At 41.2% G+C, this 18,889-nt stretch overlaps 1 protein-coding gene and 1 pseudogene across 2 annotated transcripts; both read right to left on the bottom strand.

Annotated features, from left to right (window-relative positions):
- Positions 1 to 401: 401 nt before the first annotated feature.
- On the bottom strand, positions 402 to 557 carry LOC133757188 (U2 spliceosomal RNA; annotated as a pseudogene).
- A 247-nt stretch (positions 558 to 804) lies between these two features.
- Positions 805 to 18,625, bottom strand: LOC133756941 (glutathione S-transferase Yc-like). 2 transcript variants are annotated; one of them, XM_062187563.1, is made up of 7 exons: positions 18,489 to 18,625; positions 11,655 to 11,760; positions 9,085 to 9,136; positions 7,197 to 7,329; positions 4,285 to 4,426; positions 1,891 to 2,022; positions 809 to 1,020 (listed from the first exon to the last, which is right to left on the bottom strand). In XM_062187563.1, exons 2-7 carry the CDS (start codon positions 11,739 to 11,741, stop codon positions 901 to 903), a joined length of 666 nt encoding a protein of 221 aa, XP_062043547.1. In that variant the 5' UTR covers positions 11,742 to 11,760; positions 18,489 to 18,625; the 3' UTR covers positions 809 to 900. The 2 variants fall into 2 exon arrangements, with proteins under 2 accessions (XP_062043548.1, XP_062043547.1); XM_062187564.1 differs by lacking the exon at positions 18,489 to 18,625 and having other exon boundaries at positions 805 to 1,020; positions 11,655 to 11,753.
- Positions 18,626 to 18,889: the final 264 nt, after the last annotated feature.

An 18,889-nucleotide genomic window follows, 5' to 3' on the forward strand; every position in this document is an offset into this window, starting at 1 on the left:
CACTCTAGAGTCCATGGTTGACACAATAGCTTTTTGAAATTTAATAAGAAAAACATTTTAAATAGTGATTTATTTGAAAATCAGAGTTACACAGAGAGAGAGGAGACAAAGACAGAGAGGGACAGTGACACAGATCTCTGTCTATTGGTTCACCTCTCTTCCCCCAGATGGCTGTAACAGTCAGGGCTGGGCCAGGCCAAAGCCAGGAGCCAAGAGGTTCATCCAGGTCTCCCAGGTGGGTATCAAGGTTCCAAGCATTTGGGCCATCATCTGGTGCTTTCCTCAGGCCATTAGCAGAGAGCTGAATGGGCAGTCAGCAGCCAGGACATGAACCAGCACCCACATGGGACTCTGAAATCACATTCAACTTTACCCACTATGTCACAACACCGGCCCCAAGAAAAACATTTTTATTATAAAAAATAAAATCGCACTTCAAGAAGAAAAGAGGTTTCATTGTGCCAATTCTCAGAATAATAAGTATTATCCTGAACTTATGTGAGACTTTCAAAAGTGAATTTCTACACTTGATCTTAGCCAAAAGGCTGAGAAGTAATCAAAAGTGAATTTCTATACTTGAATCTTTCAAAGATCGTATGACAGTTGTTGTCACACAATACTTGGAAATGGTAAAATAAACACTTGACATTTTTCTTCTTTAATATTTAATATCAAGAAAGAGGCCACAAGGACCTTGGAAATCTGATTTCATACTAGATCCCAATGAAAAGGAATGCATTTTAATCAGTGCTGCTCAGAGGTATTTATTTTTTTACCCATATCATTTTAATCAGTTTATTGGCTTCACAATAGCCAGGACCACTATATAGGGATACACTTCATTGGAGCAAAACTTTAGAAGACTGGTTCACATGGGTTTATCTTCTGCATCAGCTTTATTTATGCAAAAGTCTTCTTTATTTCGTCTACACTTTTCTCATCTGTGTAAGGCTTCCTCGGGCTTCCAGGCTGCAGAAACTTCTTCACGGTGGGGAGGCTGCTGATTCTGGTTTTTAGGGCCTGCAATGCACAAATCACAGCCTCAGAGAGGAACCAAACACCACCCCATCATTAGCACAGCCCAGGAAGCCTGACCGCTCCTAAACAAAGACCAACTGAGCCCCCTCTGTCAGTACCAGTATAGAAGCTGGGAAACAGATCTCAGTGCGAATAAAGATAAAAGGAAGAAAATATAGCTCTATAGCCTAGTCCCCAAATCATTACTAACAATTTATATTCCAGTTGTCCCTAATTCCTCCTTACACATTAACTCTGTATCTTCATATCTCTTTTAGAATATAATGAATGTCAATGTGTGATATATCAACATATGGATGCCTCCAACATGACAAATAAAAATTCAGGGAAAACTGATCTGGAATTGGGGATATAAAATATTAAAGGCTAACCAGGAGCCAGTCACAACCAATTTTCACACTGACAGAGAGAGGAAATTGTAGGACAGGAGAACGGGGAGCAAGTCTTGCAGAGAGGAACACAAGGACTGCCAACTGGAGGCAGAGAAAGAGAAATCACGTGGAAAGAGACCTGCTCTACAGACTTGGTGTAGAGAGACAAGGACACACCTGGATGAAGGGAGTCACAGAGAAATCAGAGACAGAGAGCACCAGGGAGGAGGGGCCAGGGGAGTGATGCTCTGGGCCCTAGGTCTCTGTCTTAAAAGGCTAATATTCCACAGTAGCATCCAGTGACTAGTTCCTTCTTAACAAGATTTCTTCTCGCATCAGGAGTAAGGTCTTGAAGTTCATTTTGGAGACCAGGAGGGAAAACTAATAAAAAGACTAGGGCTCACAACAACTCCAGCATAAATATTACATTCTAAAATAGGAAATGTGAGTTCTCCCCTCCAAGAGCTGGGAGGTAGGTCACCTTCAGCAGAGGGAAGCTGGCAGTTGCACTGGGGTCGAGCTCTTCCACGTTGTAGAGAAGTTCAACCAGGAGAATGTCAGCCTTGCTCAGCTTGTTGCCAACAAGGTAGTCTTGTCCGTGGCTCTTCAACACCTGGTGAATTCAAGGAATCACATGATGATCATTGGCACAGTCAGGCTGGGGCCCCTCTCCTCTCTCAACTTCTCCAGTCAGTGGAGGGTGTAGAGATGCCAAACTTTCTCCAATGCCCTTGTCTCTTGAGGGAGATTGAGAAGTTGGCTCTAAACACAATCAGGTGAAAGCCTGGAGTCTTCTTTCACTTTGGTTCCCACATCCTTGCTGCATCCACATGGCCCACGTTGACTTGCACCTTCCCTATGTGCCAAGGGCTTAGCTCCTGCTGCCTCTTGTTCCCATCTGCCCCATGCCCTGAAGAGGGTGGCTTTGGCATCTCAGGACACACCTCTCCATTCTGCTCCCTCTCCAGTCCTCCTTGGTAGTGGCTCCCCCTTCACCACAGTTGTCTTCCCACATGAGGAAACTACTTCAAATTCTACAAGTCCTTCTTCTCCTACTCTATGTCCCTGGAATCTGAAGTATACCTGGGCAAATGTGAATTCATCACTTCAGTTCAACATTGACTCAGACTCTTAAATTGCACTGCTATTTATCTTCAGCTGATTTGTCTACAGGTGAACTGCACTTATGTCTGCCACTACTTTGAAATGCACGAAGAATACTGTGTTTCAATTGATAGAAAGTGGTAAGTTTAGGGCACATGGAAAATCAAACATAATAGGTGAATTTTGCCATCTAATTAGTGGTCATCTATGTGGTCATTAAACAGTTCTTTCAAATTTCCATGATGTATCAAACATTTCATAATAAAATTCTGTGTCAACATGTGATGTTTATGAAACTATCCAAGGAATATTTAAATCATAAAGAATAATAAGGAAAAATAGCCAAGGCATTACTACTGACAGATAATGTTTGGCAAAGAAAGACTCTAATAGACTTTGCATACATAGAGAAGTATGAAGAGTTATTTGGTGCAAAAACAGAGCAATATCAAATGCTGCATTATAAAATACTTTGTTCACTTATGATCCTGAGTGTCTTTGATTTCACAGTGTAAAGTACTAAACTGTGACAATTGGAGAGCTTGTTATGGCGTGATTATGCCCTAAAATTTCAGTTTCACTAGGGAAGACAGTGTATGATTCCTTTTAAGTACTTTATCCCTTTGTATGTGAATTAACTTCTGTTCAATGAACGACAAAAAGAAAGATACCATGTTTCATAAGATGGGAATGAAGGACTACCTTTATTTATAAATCTCTTATAAATATGTATTGTTCATCCTTTTAATTCAACAAGATTTCTGGGAGTTGTGATCCTGATGTATTCTTTTACTTTCACAGAGAGACCTTAACTAAAATAGATACTATATATCTGCATACAGATGAACTGATTAAATGACATAACTTAATTTCTTTATTTTCCCCACAACATTCCTAAAACTCTGAGAACCATTTTCAGGTTATTAAGTTATTCTTTTCTTAACATTGTTTCATCCATCTCCATCTGTCTCTCCCTCAGCCATCATTCATATCTTGCACTCCTGAAACACTACCATGTTCTGACAGGCAGCTGCTCTCCAGTCTCCCCACATATGGTGCTAGGATGTTTTTGATGTTGCTCTTAAATCAAGAGGTTCAGTTTCTACATGGTCTACTCCAACCACTAGTATGACTTAAAGCCTCTTACAGATCAAGTTCTAGAAAGGCCCTTGAAATTCTGTCTGATTGAAAAGTCTAGATTGTATCCTAGTAAATTAAAATTTGATGACAAAGTTTAACTGAGGTAATTGGTTTTCAAATATATTTTTATAAAATTCCTTGAGCAACTGTGTGTGTTAATACTATGGAAATCCCTTTGGTAGTAAAGGGCAATGCCACAGGAAAGCCAGTACACTGTTTCTCTGTTGTTTTTTTATGATTTACTGAATGTTTGTGTCTCAACAAAAACATATATTGAGATTCTAACCCCCAAAGTGATGCTGTTGGAAGGTGATTAGGTTTTAAAGGGAGAAGCCCTTGGGGATGGCATTATATCCTTATGAAAGGGACTTCAGAGAGCTCCCTTGACCTCTCTACCATGTTAGTGCATAGCCAGCAGTCGGCTTTCTATGAACCAAGAGCATGTCCTCATCAGATGCTGAATCTGCCAGTGGCTTGCCTTGCATATCTCATCGCCAGAGCTGGAGAAGTGAACATCTGTGGTGGAAGCCACTCAGTCTCTGGAATTTCCACTATACGTGGAGGCATATTCTCAGGACTAACACAGCTCTAAACTCTTAGTGCCCTTAAGTGTGAAGCAGTTTCCACTTACCTTTTCAAAGGCAGGAAAATAACGATTTTTTGCTTTTTCTTTGATCTGAGTAAGGCTCGCTTCTTGTTCCCCAGATGGAAGAAATGGATAATAAAGAACCAATTCATTCAAATCTGCCACACCTTCTGTGTACATATCAATCCTGGAGATAAAAACCACCGAACTGTCAAATGCTTCCCATGTTAGAATTTGAAGTTAAAAATTTAGGTGGTGCCAAAGTAAATAATCTTCTGTGGGAACCTTTCATATGCCAGTCATTAGGCTAATGGTTTTCATTTATATATCTGCATTTACTTCTGACACCATTAAGGAGCATATAAACCTTTCAATTTTGTTATGCCCATGACCAAACACAGTTCCAAAGTGCCAGTGACCTGTTCAGAGTCATAGTTATGAGAGAAAGTGGTTGATCCTTGTATGTGACCACTGATGCTATAAAAAGTGTTTGAATATCTGCTGTGCTTTGCCCAGTGCACAAAGGTAGCATGGCTGAAGACTCATTTGACAGCATCTCGGGAAACTGCACCAGCCCACCCACCTAATACATGTCCCTCCTTCTCCCATGTGTTACTCATCCCAGTCTAATATTTGCCCAATATTAGAAGTTCTCCCAATTATTTATTTATTGATTCATTCTTTTTTTTTTTTTTTTGGACAGGCAGAGTGGACAGTGAGAGAGAGAGACAGAAAGAAAGGTTTTCCTTTGCCGTTGGTTCACCCTCCAATGGCCGCCGCGGCTGGCGCGCTGCGGCCGGCGCACCGCACTGATCCAAAGGCAGGAGCCAGGGGCTTCTCCTGGTCTCCTATGGGGTGCAGAGCCCAAGGACTTGGGCCATCCTCCACTGCACTCCCTGGCCACAGCAGAGAGCTGGCCTGGAAGAGGGGCAACCGGGACAGAATCCGGCGCCCCAACTGGGACTAGAACCCGGTGTGCTGGCGCCGCAGGTGGAGGATTAGCCTATTGAGCCGCGGCGCTGGCCTCTTTCATTCATTCTTAATGAGAGAGAATCTTCCATCCACTGGCTCGCTACACAAATCTGGCAATGTCCTGGGTTCCATCAAACCAAATCGAGGATCCTAGAATTCAACTCAAGTCTGTCACATGTTTGGCAGGGTCCCAGCTACTTGAAACATCACCTGCTGCCTTTCCTAGGATGCTTTGGTGGGAAGCTAGAATCAGAAGCAGAGTAGGAACTTGAATCCAGCACTCTGATATGGAATGTGGGCAATCCTAGCAGCACATTAATGCTGTACCAAATGACCACCTACCCCCACACAATTTTTTTCCTCCTAAAACATGATCCACAGCCTCTGTACATGCTGTATCCACCTCTAATCATGTTTACATGTCCCAGGACCCGCATAAACTATCCCTCACTTGATGCAATTCATTATACAGCTACAATCAGTGAATCTGACAGGAGACTTTTCTTCTTGTGGTTGAAAGAGCTATTTTAGTGAGCTAAAATAGGTCTTTATTTATTTTTAGAAAGATTAAATAACTTTTCACTATACCAATACTTATAACTAAACCAATACTATTTTCTTATACCTATGAATACAAAGAATATATAAGCATTATTTGTTTAAACATAGTAGAACACTACAAGATGTTAACTTGAGACAACATGTGCTACTAATTTTGCCATTGGATCTTTAATAACTGGACTAGTAAATGAAATGTTACAATCATAAAGGGGATAAAATAATAGGTTTATGAAATTATATTCACCTAGTGATCTCTCTTAATAGTATACTATTCAGTGGCTTTATCAGCAGGTGTCAACATCCTCTAATTTCAGAACATTTTTATCATCCCCTCAAAAAATCCCATGTGTCTTGGAAACTGCTCCCAATTCCCCTCCCTCTGGCCCAGGAACCTACTAATTCATGCTCTGTCTTTATGAATCTGAATGTGTGGGCATTTCATACAACAGAAGTCATATGCAATTCACATGAAGCTTTCTTCTGTCTAGTTTCTTTTATGCAGCAAAAAGTTTTAGAGATTCATCTGTTTTGTCACATGCATAAGACCATTATCCTCTCTGGAGGACAGACTCTATCCCATGGTATGGACAGAGCACCCTTTGCTTCTCCTGTACCCATTCATCTATTGATGGACATTTGATTTATGTCCACCACATGCATATTAACAGTAATGCTACCAAGAACATTTCTGTCCCAGTATTAGATAGGAGGTATTTCCTATCTCTTGAGTACAAACCTAGTATTAGACTTCCTGTGTCACTGGTGACATTATGTTTAACTTTTTGAGGAACTGCTAATCATTCTACATTAGAATTTATTTGCAATCAAGCTGTGCCATCCCAGCAAAGAAGAGATTCCTCCAGCATTGGAAGTGCTGACTCAAAAACTGCCTACCTCAGTCCTATATGAAATACTTCATGTACCTCTATGTCTTGGGCACCAGCCTCTATTAACTGTTTTCTACCAATTTATCCAGAGAATAAAATGGCATCATGAGTTCATAAAGATCATTCTGGTAATTTCTGGAAAATGAAAATAAGCTCCTTTGGATTCTTCCCTTCCCAGGCCTACACTCTAGATGCTCAGACAACTGGTCCCTTCTCACAAACTCTCCACCTCTGTAACTCTGTGCATCTGGAATCGTCTTTCCTCCATCCTCTTTACTTCATGGTCCAGCAGTGTCTGGAAACCTCTGCCTCTGGGCTCTGTCCATGAACTGCGTTCCCTTCTATGATCACAGTCACCTGAATGCATCCCATAAACACCCCCTCATGCTCCCAGAACCCTGCTACAGTGGACCTCAGTGCATGCCCACAGCTCCACTGCTGCTGGTCTGATTTCCTTGCCACGGTCCTGCTCACTCAATCTGGCCCCGCATTTTCCCTGTGTCATCTGCTGATTTGAGAACAGAAAATGTACCGTACAGTGCTCTCTCCTTTACATCTTTTCCATAGAGGTTGTGCTTGTCTGCAATGTAGTTGAGAATGGCTCTGGTCTGCACCAGCTTCATCCCATCAATCTCAACCATGGGCACTTGCTGGTATATAAAACTCGGATCTTGTGAGATAAGAAAAGAAAAAATAAAATAAAATATCTGTAAGTCCCAGTCTTTCAGGAAGAAAATAATAATTCATAACTGAAAAACCTAAGGATTACCTTGTTCCCTTTCAAGTAAAATAACCTTTTGTCCTTATTTTCCTAAAGTTCTTTTTTTAATCATCAATACTCCTTTTAGCCTTTTCTGTTATTTCATTGATACTTTTATTTACCATCTAGATACATTGTTGGTCTCTGTCTTTTTGATGTTTATTTGATCTTCATGGAGGTGTTAGGTGGGGTTTCAAGAAACTGCAAATGGGAGCCATTCAGAACATGATCATCACAGGAAATTCTCAAAGTTTCATGGTCTTCATGGCATCAAGGTCAGCTCTGAGAGAGTTTTCTATGTGGAATCCCTGTGTGTTCTTTTAATAACACCACTGGACTGTGTGCAAGGTGGGCCTGTGTTCTTGACCCCCCAAGGCAGCTGGTCCTTCCTCTTCCTCTCCCTCTTCATACTCTGACATGAACTTCTAACTAATTCAGCCCTACTTTTTTTTTTAAATTAAACTTTTATTTAATGAATATAAATTTCCAAAGTACAGCTTATGGGTTACAATGGCTTCCCCCTCCCAAAACTTCCCTCCCACCCGCAACCCTCCCCTTTCCCGCTCCCTCTCCCCTTCCAATCACATCATGATTCATTTTCAATTCTCTTTATATACAGAAGATCAGTTTAGTATATATTAGGTAATGATTTCAACAGTTTGCCCCCATATAGCAACACATAGGGAAAAAAAAAATACTGTTGGAGTACTAGTTATAGCATTAAATAAGAGTGTACAGCACATTAAAGACAGAGATCCTACATAATATTTTTTTAAAAAAATTAATTAATTTTCTATGCAATTTCCAATTTAACACCAGGGTTTTTTTTTTTTTTTCATTTCCAATTATCTTTATATACAGAAGATCGATTCAGTATATAATTAGTAAAGATCTCATCAGTTTGTACCCACGCAGAAACACAAAGTGTAAAAATACTGTTTCAGTACTAGTTATAGCATCACTGCACATTAGACAACACATTAAGGACAGATCCCACATGGGATGTAAGTACACAGTGACTTCTGTTGCTGACTTAACAATTTGACACTCCTGTTCATGGCGTCAGTAATCTCCCTAGGCTCTAGTCATGAGTTGCCAGGGCTATGGAAGCCTTTAGAGTTTGCTGACTTTGATCTTATTCCGCTAGGGTCATAGTCAAAGTGGAAGTTCTCTCCTCCCTTCAGAGAAAGGTACTTCCTTCTTTGATTCAGCCCTACTTTTTAATTTGTCTAATATATTTCATGGACATTACTTTATCACATGCATAACTGAAAGAAACTCAAGACACAGTAGGACTTATTTCTCCTCTTTTCATCCAATGTGTGTCTTGTATGTCCTTGAATATGGGTGGCAGTGTGGGATCCCAAGTTATTCCCACCTCATTTGTGATGCAGAAAGCAGGAGAAAGCAAGGAGGGGAGAGTCCTAGGGCATGGAGGACATCACTTCTTTAATACTAAGGGAAATCTAGCTCTTTTTCTCCTTAGAGAATTTCCACACTGTCTCAGGGCTCCACCCTTCACACTATAACCAGAACCTGTCTCTTTGTCTCTCCCTCTGTCTCTCCTCCATCCCCAAATATGACATTATGGATACATAGATCTTGCATGACTTTTAATCTTTGTCAAGATATCCTCATCATATGCATTTAGATGATTGTCCTTACCATTTTTCATCCTTTGCATGTCTTCTCGAGTTTTTATGAATTTCTCTTCAAACTGGAAGCAGAAACAGTAAACAGGTTCTTGTTAACTCATTCTAGAGCATTTCAGTCTTTTAAAGTTGAATGGCCTTTGTCTGACACATACTATGGAGGTCATAATCTACTCATGGACATTGGGATTTTTTAGATTGGATCCTTCATGGATCCAATAGCCATAGCCCATTGCTGTACCCTTCACCTCCACTCTGACCCCACTGCTGTCCAAGGTTAGGCCTAGATTTGGGAGGTGATGTCACTAGAAGGAAGGGAATGTATGTGCTTTTAGTTATGGGTTTCAGCAATTCAGGAGAGCCTTTTTTTCATGTGATATCAGAATGCAACACGGGTGCCCCCAGTGTGGATAAATCACCTAAGTCAAGTAGTTAGTGGTAGTGGTGTTTACAGTGGTTTAAAGGAGTTGTTCATGGGAGAAAAGTCAGCATTTCTGGTTTTCTAAATTCCTGAGTGGAAAACAGAATTAGTTGTGAATCTACATGTTCACACAGGTTCATGACACAGACTTCGGGTGGTGTGTTCAAAAAATGTACAGTGCTCAGTTCAGGATGAATATAAGTGGTGGGGCCAGGTCAACGCCGACAGGAAACAAAGGAGAGGAGTATGAGGCTGCCTGGGAGGCTGATGGTGATGGGTGGGATGGCAGAGTTCAGCTTCAGGCATAGAGAATCCACAAGATCTTAGCAAGAGGTCCAGTCAGTGCCTGCCCTATCACCACCTTCCATCAAGTGGGGGTTGACATCTCAGAGCAAATAGAGCCAGGAAAGCTACCTTCTCTGTTCAAGCTCTGTCCCCCAGCAGGCTCATGGCCACCACTGCTGCTATCCCACTGGCTCAGCCATGTCAGGAAGCTTCAGTGTACCCCACAAGCCCTCCCTGGCAGAGAACAGCCAGCCGGGCAATATGCTGAGAATTTGGGGTGTCGTCCCTGACGAGGCTGGTAGGTTTCACGTCAACCTGCTGTGCAGACGGTGCCCTACACTTTAACCCACGGCTAGCTGCATCTGAGGTGGTCTTCCACAGCCTGGGCAGGGCGCCCGGGGCAAGGAGGAGTTTGGCTGGGCGTGCCCTTCCCTCAGAGGCAGCACTTCCCTGGGTACGGCTACAAGGCAGAACCACCACTTCCACCCACCACCACGTGCGGCTGTCTCGTGTGCGCCTGCTGGAGGCGGCAGAGGATATGCGACTGCACTGAGAAATTCGTCTCTCTTATGTACACACAGAGGGATGAGTACTGAAAAACTGCAAAGAGGAAAGAGATGAAGAACCTCCAACAAAATTCACAGTGGAGGATTTAGTAGAAGAGAGTGACATTCTCAAGAAGACTCAGGCAGGTCCTGCAGAAGGGACCCAGAAGAAGGCACTCTAACCACTGAGACAACAGCTCCATGAGTGTTATTGCTCTTGGAGATCTTCCAGCGGGAGGAGATGTGGAGGTGGAAGGCAGTGATATTGATGATGCTGACCCCCGCTGGCTTGGGCAAATATGTGTGTTTGTCTCTTTCATTTAAAAAAATGTTTTAAAAGTAAAAAAAAATACAAGTAAACAAGAAATTTTAAAATTAAAAAAAGTTTATAGAAAAAGCATATGAATAAAATCCTTGGATACCTCTTCAATGTGTTTATGTTTTAAATGAAGTGTTGTAACAAAGGAGTGGTAGCCATTTTAAAAATTGAGTTTTTAAAGTAAAAAAGTTAAAGCCACTGTTAATTTATTATTGAAAAGAAAGAAGTGCGTTATGAATTGAGTGTAGCCCAGGATCAAGTGTTGATAAATCTACAGCAGTGCACAGCAATGTCCCAGGCCTTCATTTTCACTCACCACTCACTCACTCACTCATTCACTCCAAGCAATTTCTCATGCAGGAATTTCCACTCATGAAAACTGCCCTGGACAGGTGTATCTTTTTTTTTCTTTTATACCATATTTTTTTACTGTATCTTTTCTATGTTTAGAAATATTTACATTCAAAAATACCACCATGTTCCAATTGCCTACGTGATCAATATACAAGCTTATCAAGCATCCTGTATACATTTGTAGCATATGCGCAAAAGGCTATACTGTATAAGGCTATAAGTAGCTATACCGTCTAAGTTAGTGTGAAAACACACTATGGTTTTCCAATGAAGAAATCTCCAATGATACATTTCTCAGAATGTACCCTGGTTGCTAAGAGACATATGGCTGTATTTTCTCCTTAAATATTCCAAGCTGTAATAACTACTTAACATTATCACACTTGAGATACTAATAATTCGTCAGTGCCATCATATATTTTATCAGTGTTATACCTATTATAATTTTTTTACATTTTTAAACATTAAGAGCAGTGCTTAAAATTCATTTTATTAATTATGTTATTTATTTAGAATAGCAATGATTTATTGTATTAAATCTGCACATCTTTCTTTAAAACTAGCCACATTTATTTAAGATACTACTTTTATAGATCATTCAAAGTATCTGATGCAATCAATTGTAGATTCAACAGAAGATAACCTAATGCAGAACCTACCTCTACCCCAGCTGCAGCCAAGAGCCATCGAATGGACTCCATCCTGCCCCGTACATCGAAGTAGTGAAGCTTGGGTTTCCCCGCCATGACAGTAGTCTCCTAGTTTCTATAACATAAGTAAATGAATGAATGATTGAAACCATGGAACAAAAAATGTATTTTATGATGTATGGTTAAATAGTGATAACAATACTAAAGAAGTATATTCCTTTTGATTTTTAAAATTTTATTGATTTATTAAGGATTGGTGTATTTTATTTGAAAGGCAGAGTTACAGAGAGAGGGAAAGACAGAGAGAAAGAGATCTTCCAACAGCTGGTTCATTTCCCACATAGCCATAATGCCCAGGGCTGGGCCCAGCAGAAGACAGGAGGTTTCCCAGGTGCATTATCAGGGAGCTAAATCATTAGTGCAGGAGCCAGGACTTGAAATAGTGCTCATATGTGATGCCAGCATTGCAGACAGTAGCCTAACATTCTACCACACAATGCTGGCTCCATAAAATTTTATTTATGTGCAAAGCAGACACACAGACACACACACACAGAGAGAGAGAAAGAGAGAGAGAGAGAGAGAGAGAGAGAGAGAGAGAGAGAGATCTTTCATTTGCTAGTCCGCTCTCCAAATGCCTGCAGCAATCAAGACTGAGTCAGGCCAAAACCAGAAACTGGGAATTAAATCCCATTCTCTCATTGGGGTGGCAAAAACCCAACTAGTTACACCATCACTTGCTGTCACTCAAGTTGAGCATCATCAGGAAGATGGAATCCAGTGTTGAGTTGGTACTTGGACACAGGCTCTTTGACAGGGCTTGTGGGCATCCCAGTGATGTCTTAACTACTATGCTAAACACCTGTCCCAGTATCTGCCTTTATGGCAGGAGTGGAAAAGCTCCTGGAAGGTCTTCCTTTGCTAAAATTGTTGCCCATCAATAGCCGTCCTCACACGGACCACACCAGCCTCAAGTCCTCACTGGCTACAATGTGACTGCTCTTGGCAGGCTAATACATGAAAATCTGTGGTGGTAGTGCTGAATAGGAATTCACAGGAGGATAAAGAACTAGAGAACTGATATTTTTTGCAAATCTCTGAATAACACTGCTCCAATTCTAGTCCCTTCTGATGTATTTTGTAATTAGTCCTCATAACAGCCTCCTGATCTCTAATATCCAGTTAATGAAACAGAATGTCAGACAGATCCTATGTAATGTGTATCATCAGACTCCATCAGTGATGGACATGAGAATCCACACAAGGATTAAAAAGAAAGCAGGTCTGGAATCCACACAAGTGAAGACGCTGGAACCCTGGAGATCTTGAACCAGAGTCTGTCACTGATAGGGAAGATCAGGACGGAGCAAAGTCCCTCTTCAGCTCTTGGATTGTCAGGTTGCATTTGATCAAACGCGGTAATCAGGCACCAGACTGACTTACCTATATCTCAAAAATCCAAAATCTTTACACTAACAAAGAATACTGTTTTGTTTTCTTCTTTTGTAATTCTACATATGATCTCTACTGTGGACATCTTATTTTATAATTTAGAAAAAGAGATGCTACTGAATTAACTTAACAGCATAAAGAATGAAGCTAACATTTATTTGATCAATGTATGTCACACACTGCACAGTTTCACAAATATGTCTTCATTTTATCCAACAAAAATCATCTAAAGTGAGGTGGGCCTTGTGGTGCAGGGGGTTATACCACTGCTTCAGAAAGCTGCATCCCATACTGGGGAACTGGTTCAAGTCCCAGATACTCAATTTACCATCCAGCTTCCATATAAGGCAACCTGGAGGGCAGCAGATGATGCCTCAAGTGCTTAGTCCTCTGCAATTCCCTTGGGAGATCTGAATGGAGTTCTGAGATGCCACCTTGCCCTGCCCCAGTCCCCGCTATTTGTGGGCCTTTGGGGAGTGAATTAGCAGATACAATTTTTTCCTTCTTTCTCTCCCCTCCTCTTCTCTTTCAAATACACATTTTTAAGAGTCACCTGTAGTGAATTCTGTTACAATTCTCATTTTATGGATGTGAATGCTAATGTTTCTAGAGTAACTTGTTAACAGTAAGTTTTGGCCCAGGGATTCAAGCTCTTTTCTATTTAAAAACCAAAGATTTGGCCGGTGCTGTGGCATAGCGGGTAAAGCGGCTACCTGCGGTGCTGGCATCCCATATGGGCACCAGTTCGAGATCCGGCTGCTCCACTTCTGATCCAGCTCTCTGCTATAGCCTGGGAAAGCAGTAGAAGATGGCCCAAGTCCTTGGGCCCCTGCACCCACGTGGGAGACCCGGAAGAAGCTCCTGGCTCCTGGCTTTGGATCAGCGCAGCTCTGGCCATTGCGGCCATCTGGGGAGTGAACCAGCAGATGGAAGGATCCCCAACCCCCCCACCCCCCGCCTCTCCTCTCTCTGTGTAACTGTGACTTCCAAGTAAAATAAATAAATCTTTAAAGAAAAAACAAAGATTAAGATGAATTTTCTCTGTTAGTGTTTCCCAAAGTATGCATGACAATATTTCAGTTCATTGGAAAACCATTCATTTTTTTAATAAAAAGAAAATAGCAAGGTTGGCACTGTGGTTTGGGGGATAGGCAGAGCTGCCACATGCAATACATTTCTTATGGGCACCAGTTCGTGACCTGGCTGCTCTGCTTCCAATCCAGCTCTCTACTATGGCCTGGGAAAGCAGTAGAAGGTGACCCAAGTAGTTGGGCCCCTGCACCTGCTTAGGAGACCTGGAAGAAACTCCTCACTCCTGGCTTCAGATTGCTGCTATTTCGGGAGTGAACATGCGGATGGAAGGTCTCTCTCTCTTTCTCTCTCTGTCTCTGCCTCTGCCTCTCTGTAACTCTGCCTTTCAAATAAATAAATAAATCTTTAAAAAAGAATTTTTTTAAAAAAAGAAAGAACATAGCTGAGTTTATTATATAACAAAGGCTAAGTCACATTTCATGGATATTTAGTTTCAGGTAGATGAGTGCTGCATATATGGATGCACCTGTGCATGTTCATTTTTCGTTGTGAGTAGTAAAAGACATACTGATTGGGTCACTCAAGGAACTTTGATGCAGTTTGATGCCTCTGCGCTAGCCTAGGCTGCTTGAAGAATGGAATATAGCAGAAAAATCAGAGACCACCGCGAGTCCATCAATGCACATAAACAATTCCATCATCAGTGTGAATAAAAACACTCAGGATGCATTAAATACAGGAGTGGCATGGATCAGCAGAATGAGAGGGTGAGTAAGGCTCATGACAGTTAAACTAAGTGTTTAATTGTGAGGATCCAGATTTCAGAATTTAGTAATTCTGATCCTCACACTAAACTTGAGCTATTGACTGAGTATCACATTACAGATAGAAATGGAATTTTATCTTACATAATATTTATAACACTCTTTCTAATAAGTAACTTTTTAGCTCTCCCAAATATGAGATTTCCAAATACCTGGCAAGGAGTTAGGGCAAAGATCAGTACAAAGTTTGCTGAGTCGACAGAGAATGAACAGAAGCTTCGATGTTTTGCCACAGGTCACCCACCTGTGTTTCTTCTTCACAGTCAATGTCTGGGGAGGGAGTATCCCTTCAACAGCTCCTAATGTCCTCCTTGTAGAGGAGCCCTGAAGGGGTGTGTGTGTGTGTGTGTGTGTGTGTGTGGAGAGAGAGAGAGAGAGAGAGAGAGAGAGCGAGCTGCCCATGCCACACTCTGTGTGATGCTGGGTCAATGGGAACTCTTCCTTCTGATTTCAGGTCTGGGGCTTTTCTGCTACACCATGGAAACTCACCCATTCTCTCTGATGACCTGTTTTATATTCAGAGTCCATTAGTCAACTTAGAGTTGGAAAGGGAGAGAAAGATAGGAACATATAATTCATGAGTTTCAGTCTGTCAAAGAACTCTTTAAAAACTTCATTAAAAAATAAAATTCATGAAAGTGTGACTTGCCGGCCGGCGCTGCGGCTCACTAGGCTAATCCTCCACCTTGCAGCGCCGGTACACCGGGTTCTAGTCCCGGTCGGGGTGCCGGATTCTATCCCGGTTGCCCCTCTTCCAGGCCAGCTCTCTGCTGTGGCCAGGGAGTGCAGTGGAGGATGGCCCAAGTGCTTGGGCTCTGCACCCCATGGGAGATCAGGATAAGCCCCTGGCTCCTGCCATTGGATCAGCGCGGTGCGCCGGCCGCAGCGCGCCAGCCGCGGCGGCCATTGGAGGGTGAACCAACGGCAAAGGAAGACCTTTCTCTCTGTCTCTCTCTCTCACTATCCACTCTGCCTGTCAAAAAAAAAAAAAGTGTGACTTGCTTTACCTTGACAAACTAAAAAACTACAAATTGAGAACTAGTTTAACTATATCTCAATTTGAAATGGGCTTATTTTGAAAGGCATGTAATCTATGAGAATTTTAGTGGTACTTTAAAGAAGTTATGTCACCAACATAATGCCAATTGTACTGTTTCTCAGTAGTGAGTATAGACTTATGGACAAATCACAACTCCTTCGTGTAGGATGTATGTAAACTTGATAGATTTTTTTAACATGAGACTCATTCACTCTTTTGAAAATAGAAATAGTTATAGCTCCTTTCTTTACTTGGAGTGGCAGAGAGACAGAATGAGAGAGACAGACAGACAGACAGACAGAAAGAAGATTCCTACCCACTGGTTTCCTCTCAAAATGCTTACAAGGCCACAACTAGATCAGGCTGAATCCAGGACAGAGGAGCTCAAACCAGGTCTCCCTTACAACTGTTATGCACTCAGTTACTTGAAGCATCCATCATTTGCTGCCTCACAATATCTACCTTAGCAGGAAACTGAATTGGGAGCCACAACAAGATTCAAATCCAGTCCCTCTGTTAGAAGGCATGAACATCTTAACAAGCATCTTACCTGCTTGGCCAAATGGTTGCCCCTGTGTCTAATGTTACTGAGGAAGTTTAATGAGATAATGCACACAAAATTCACAATAGAATCCCAGCTAATGAGTCTTCCTTTTTATTTTTTTACATATTTTATTTAAGTTATAAAAGTCTCATATATTTTCTTTATAACACTATAGGAACAAGTGGCACTCCCCCTTCCTCCCTTTCACTTACAATCCAACTCTTCCTCCCCCTCCCTCTTGGATTCCTTCTTGCCCCAGGTCCTGAAAGATCAATGAATCTCTGAATATTTTGGGTAGCATATGTGTCCTCCATTATCTGTGTGTTTGTCTTTCCATCTATCTGTTTATCTATCTTTTTAATCTCTCTTTCATTTCATCCACCCACCCATTCAACCATTTGTCTACCCATACATACATACATACACTTTCCATTATTCTTTATTTGTCTTCCTTTTTCTTCCTTCTATTCTCTCTCTCTCTCTTCCTCTCTTCCTTCCTTCATTTCTAAAGAGGCTAATCTGGCCTCTTTCCTAAAGGTGTTTACTTTGGTTTGCAGACCTTGACATAGCATAGTGTTCCCTACATTGACTTCACTCCATGGTTTCCTAGAAATTCTAACCCAGAAATCGTGATTATTTAACAAAGTAAGTCAAAGCAAGGTGAGAAGACTGCCGGAGTAGTAGAAACCAGGATCCGGCTGCCCCTTGTTCTCAGGTGATTCCGACATGCCAGGCTCACATCTCAACCAATAGCTTCAGTGGATTTTGTGCCTACTTAGTGTTTCCCTTCCTTCCCTTAAAATTAGGATCTCAACTCATCTTCAGCCAAACGTTGTTCCCTAAAGTGTCTTACAATCACTTTTCTCCAATTTCATTTCAAAGTCTTCCTCCCATGAATGCTCTATTATTGTTCCTGTGAATTGTCAGACTCTTGTTGCTCTGACACCTGAATTTTTGGATAATTTCACTGATATCCACTGTATTTTCTTTACATGAACTTGTTTTGTTTCTGATATTATAGGTTAGTTCAGGGCATGGTTGACTCCAACATCTAATCCTATTGTGCACTCCAGAAAGGTGTTTGTATAATTTTTAAAAGTAGTTATGTGCTCTAATGTTTTTCTTCTCTTCTCCTCAGCTATTCTGAGTCTGGGCAATAGAGTCCTATAAACTGGTGATTCTCAACAAGGGGTGATTTTGCTCCCTGATGCCAGAGAACATGTGGCAATGCCTTGAGACATTATTTGTTGTCATAACATGGGTAGGCATGGGTGTAGCACTACAGAATCAAATGGAGAAATGCAGAAGAAGCATGTAAATATGCTACAAAGGACAGGCCATACCTCTACTCAAAGAATGAACCTCTCAGAAAATGGTAGTCATGCTAGACTATAAATATCCCACCTTAGCCAATCTCTAGGTTATCCATGACTTGTTTGAATCTCAGAGAGAGAGAATGAAACTTGTCATCTAACTAATTGTGGCTAAGGCTGAATTAGAATGCAGTTCTACATTCAGAGTAATTCATTCCTACTAGAATTAATTTTAACTTTGAGTCTTCTGAGCCTAGATGGTATTCCAGTATTATGATTCACTATAGCAATAGACCACTGCTGTAGAGGAAGGAATTTTAGCATGAACTCCCACATTCTTCTTACTCAAGTCATATTCTCTGTTGTCCAAAATGTTCCCATTTCTTTTTCTCCTGATGATGTTAAAGTTCTCATACTACATTAGTCTCATGCTCTCATTTTCTACATTTTCATTTTTGCAAGTTTGTATAAAGATGCATTCAATAGAAGAAAAAACAATGCTTGAAATATCTTCTAACTACAGCAAGAGGTACAAAGTGAATAAGAAATTACCTTTTCTTGGGCTAAAGACATATTTTAAAGTATTTTTCTAGGTTCCTAGAAAGGAAAGTTAGGAAAATTTAGTAGATAAGTACTAACCTTATAAAAGGCTGTCACCTTCTTGGTACAAAAACGTAGTAGCAGTTTCTGGTGTGTTAACAAGCTATTTATTCACTTCAATAAATCCTTCCCACTGAAAATGGTAGAGTTCAGTTGGGGAGAAGCCACTCCCACATGTTCAGGGGCCATAGAGTTGCTCCCTGGGCTAAGGGAAATAATGAGTCATGCTCTTATAGGGATAAAGCTAGTTAATATGTTTTTTTTCAAGGTTGGAAATAAAAGACTGTACAAATCCAGATAAGTTTCATCCCTTTTGCCAGGAAGAGTGGAGCAGCTTTTTGAAGAAACTGAATAAAGGACTAAGATAAAAATCACCACCATGAGCTGGGCTGGGAGGTGAACAAAGGTCTGAAAGGGGGCACTGAGCTTTCTTCTTTCAG

Source organism: Lepus europaeus, chromosome 3 (assembly GCF_033115175.1).
Source record: "Lepus europaeus isolate LE1 chromosome 3, mLepTim1.pri, whole genome shotgun sequence".
In the NCBI taxonomy this organism is placed as follows: Eukaryota; Metazoa; Chordata; class Mammalia; order Lagomorpha; family Leporidae; genus Lepus; species Lepus europaeus.

What these genes read in the sequence shown, in the direction of transcription:
- LOC133756941 (XM_062187564.1), bottom strand. Translation starts at nt 11,741, where the DNA reads ATGGCGGGGAAACCCAAGCTTCACTACTTCGATGTACGGGGCAGGATG. An exon ending in CATGCAAAGGATGAAAAATG is followed by an intron (nt 7,330 to 9,084) that starts GTAAGGACAATC and finishes TTATCTCACAAG; the next exon opens with ATCCGAGTTTTATATACCAG. An exon ending in CCAGCTTCCCTCTGCTGAAG is followed by an intron (nt 1,021 to 1,890) that starts GTGACCTACCTC and finishes TGTGCATTGCAG; the next exon opens with GCCCTAAAAACCAGAATCAG.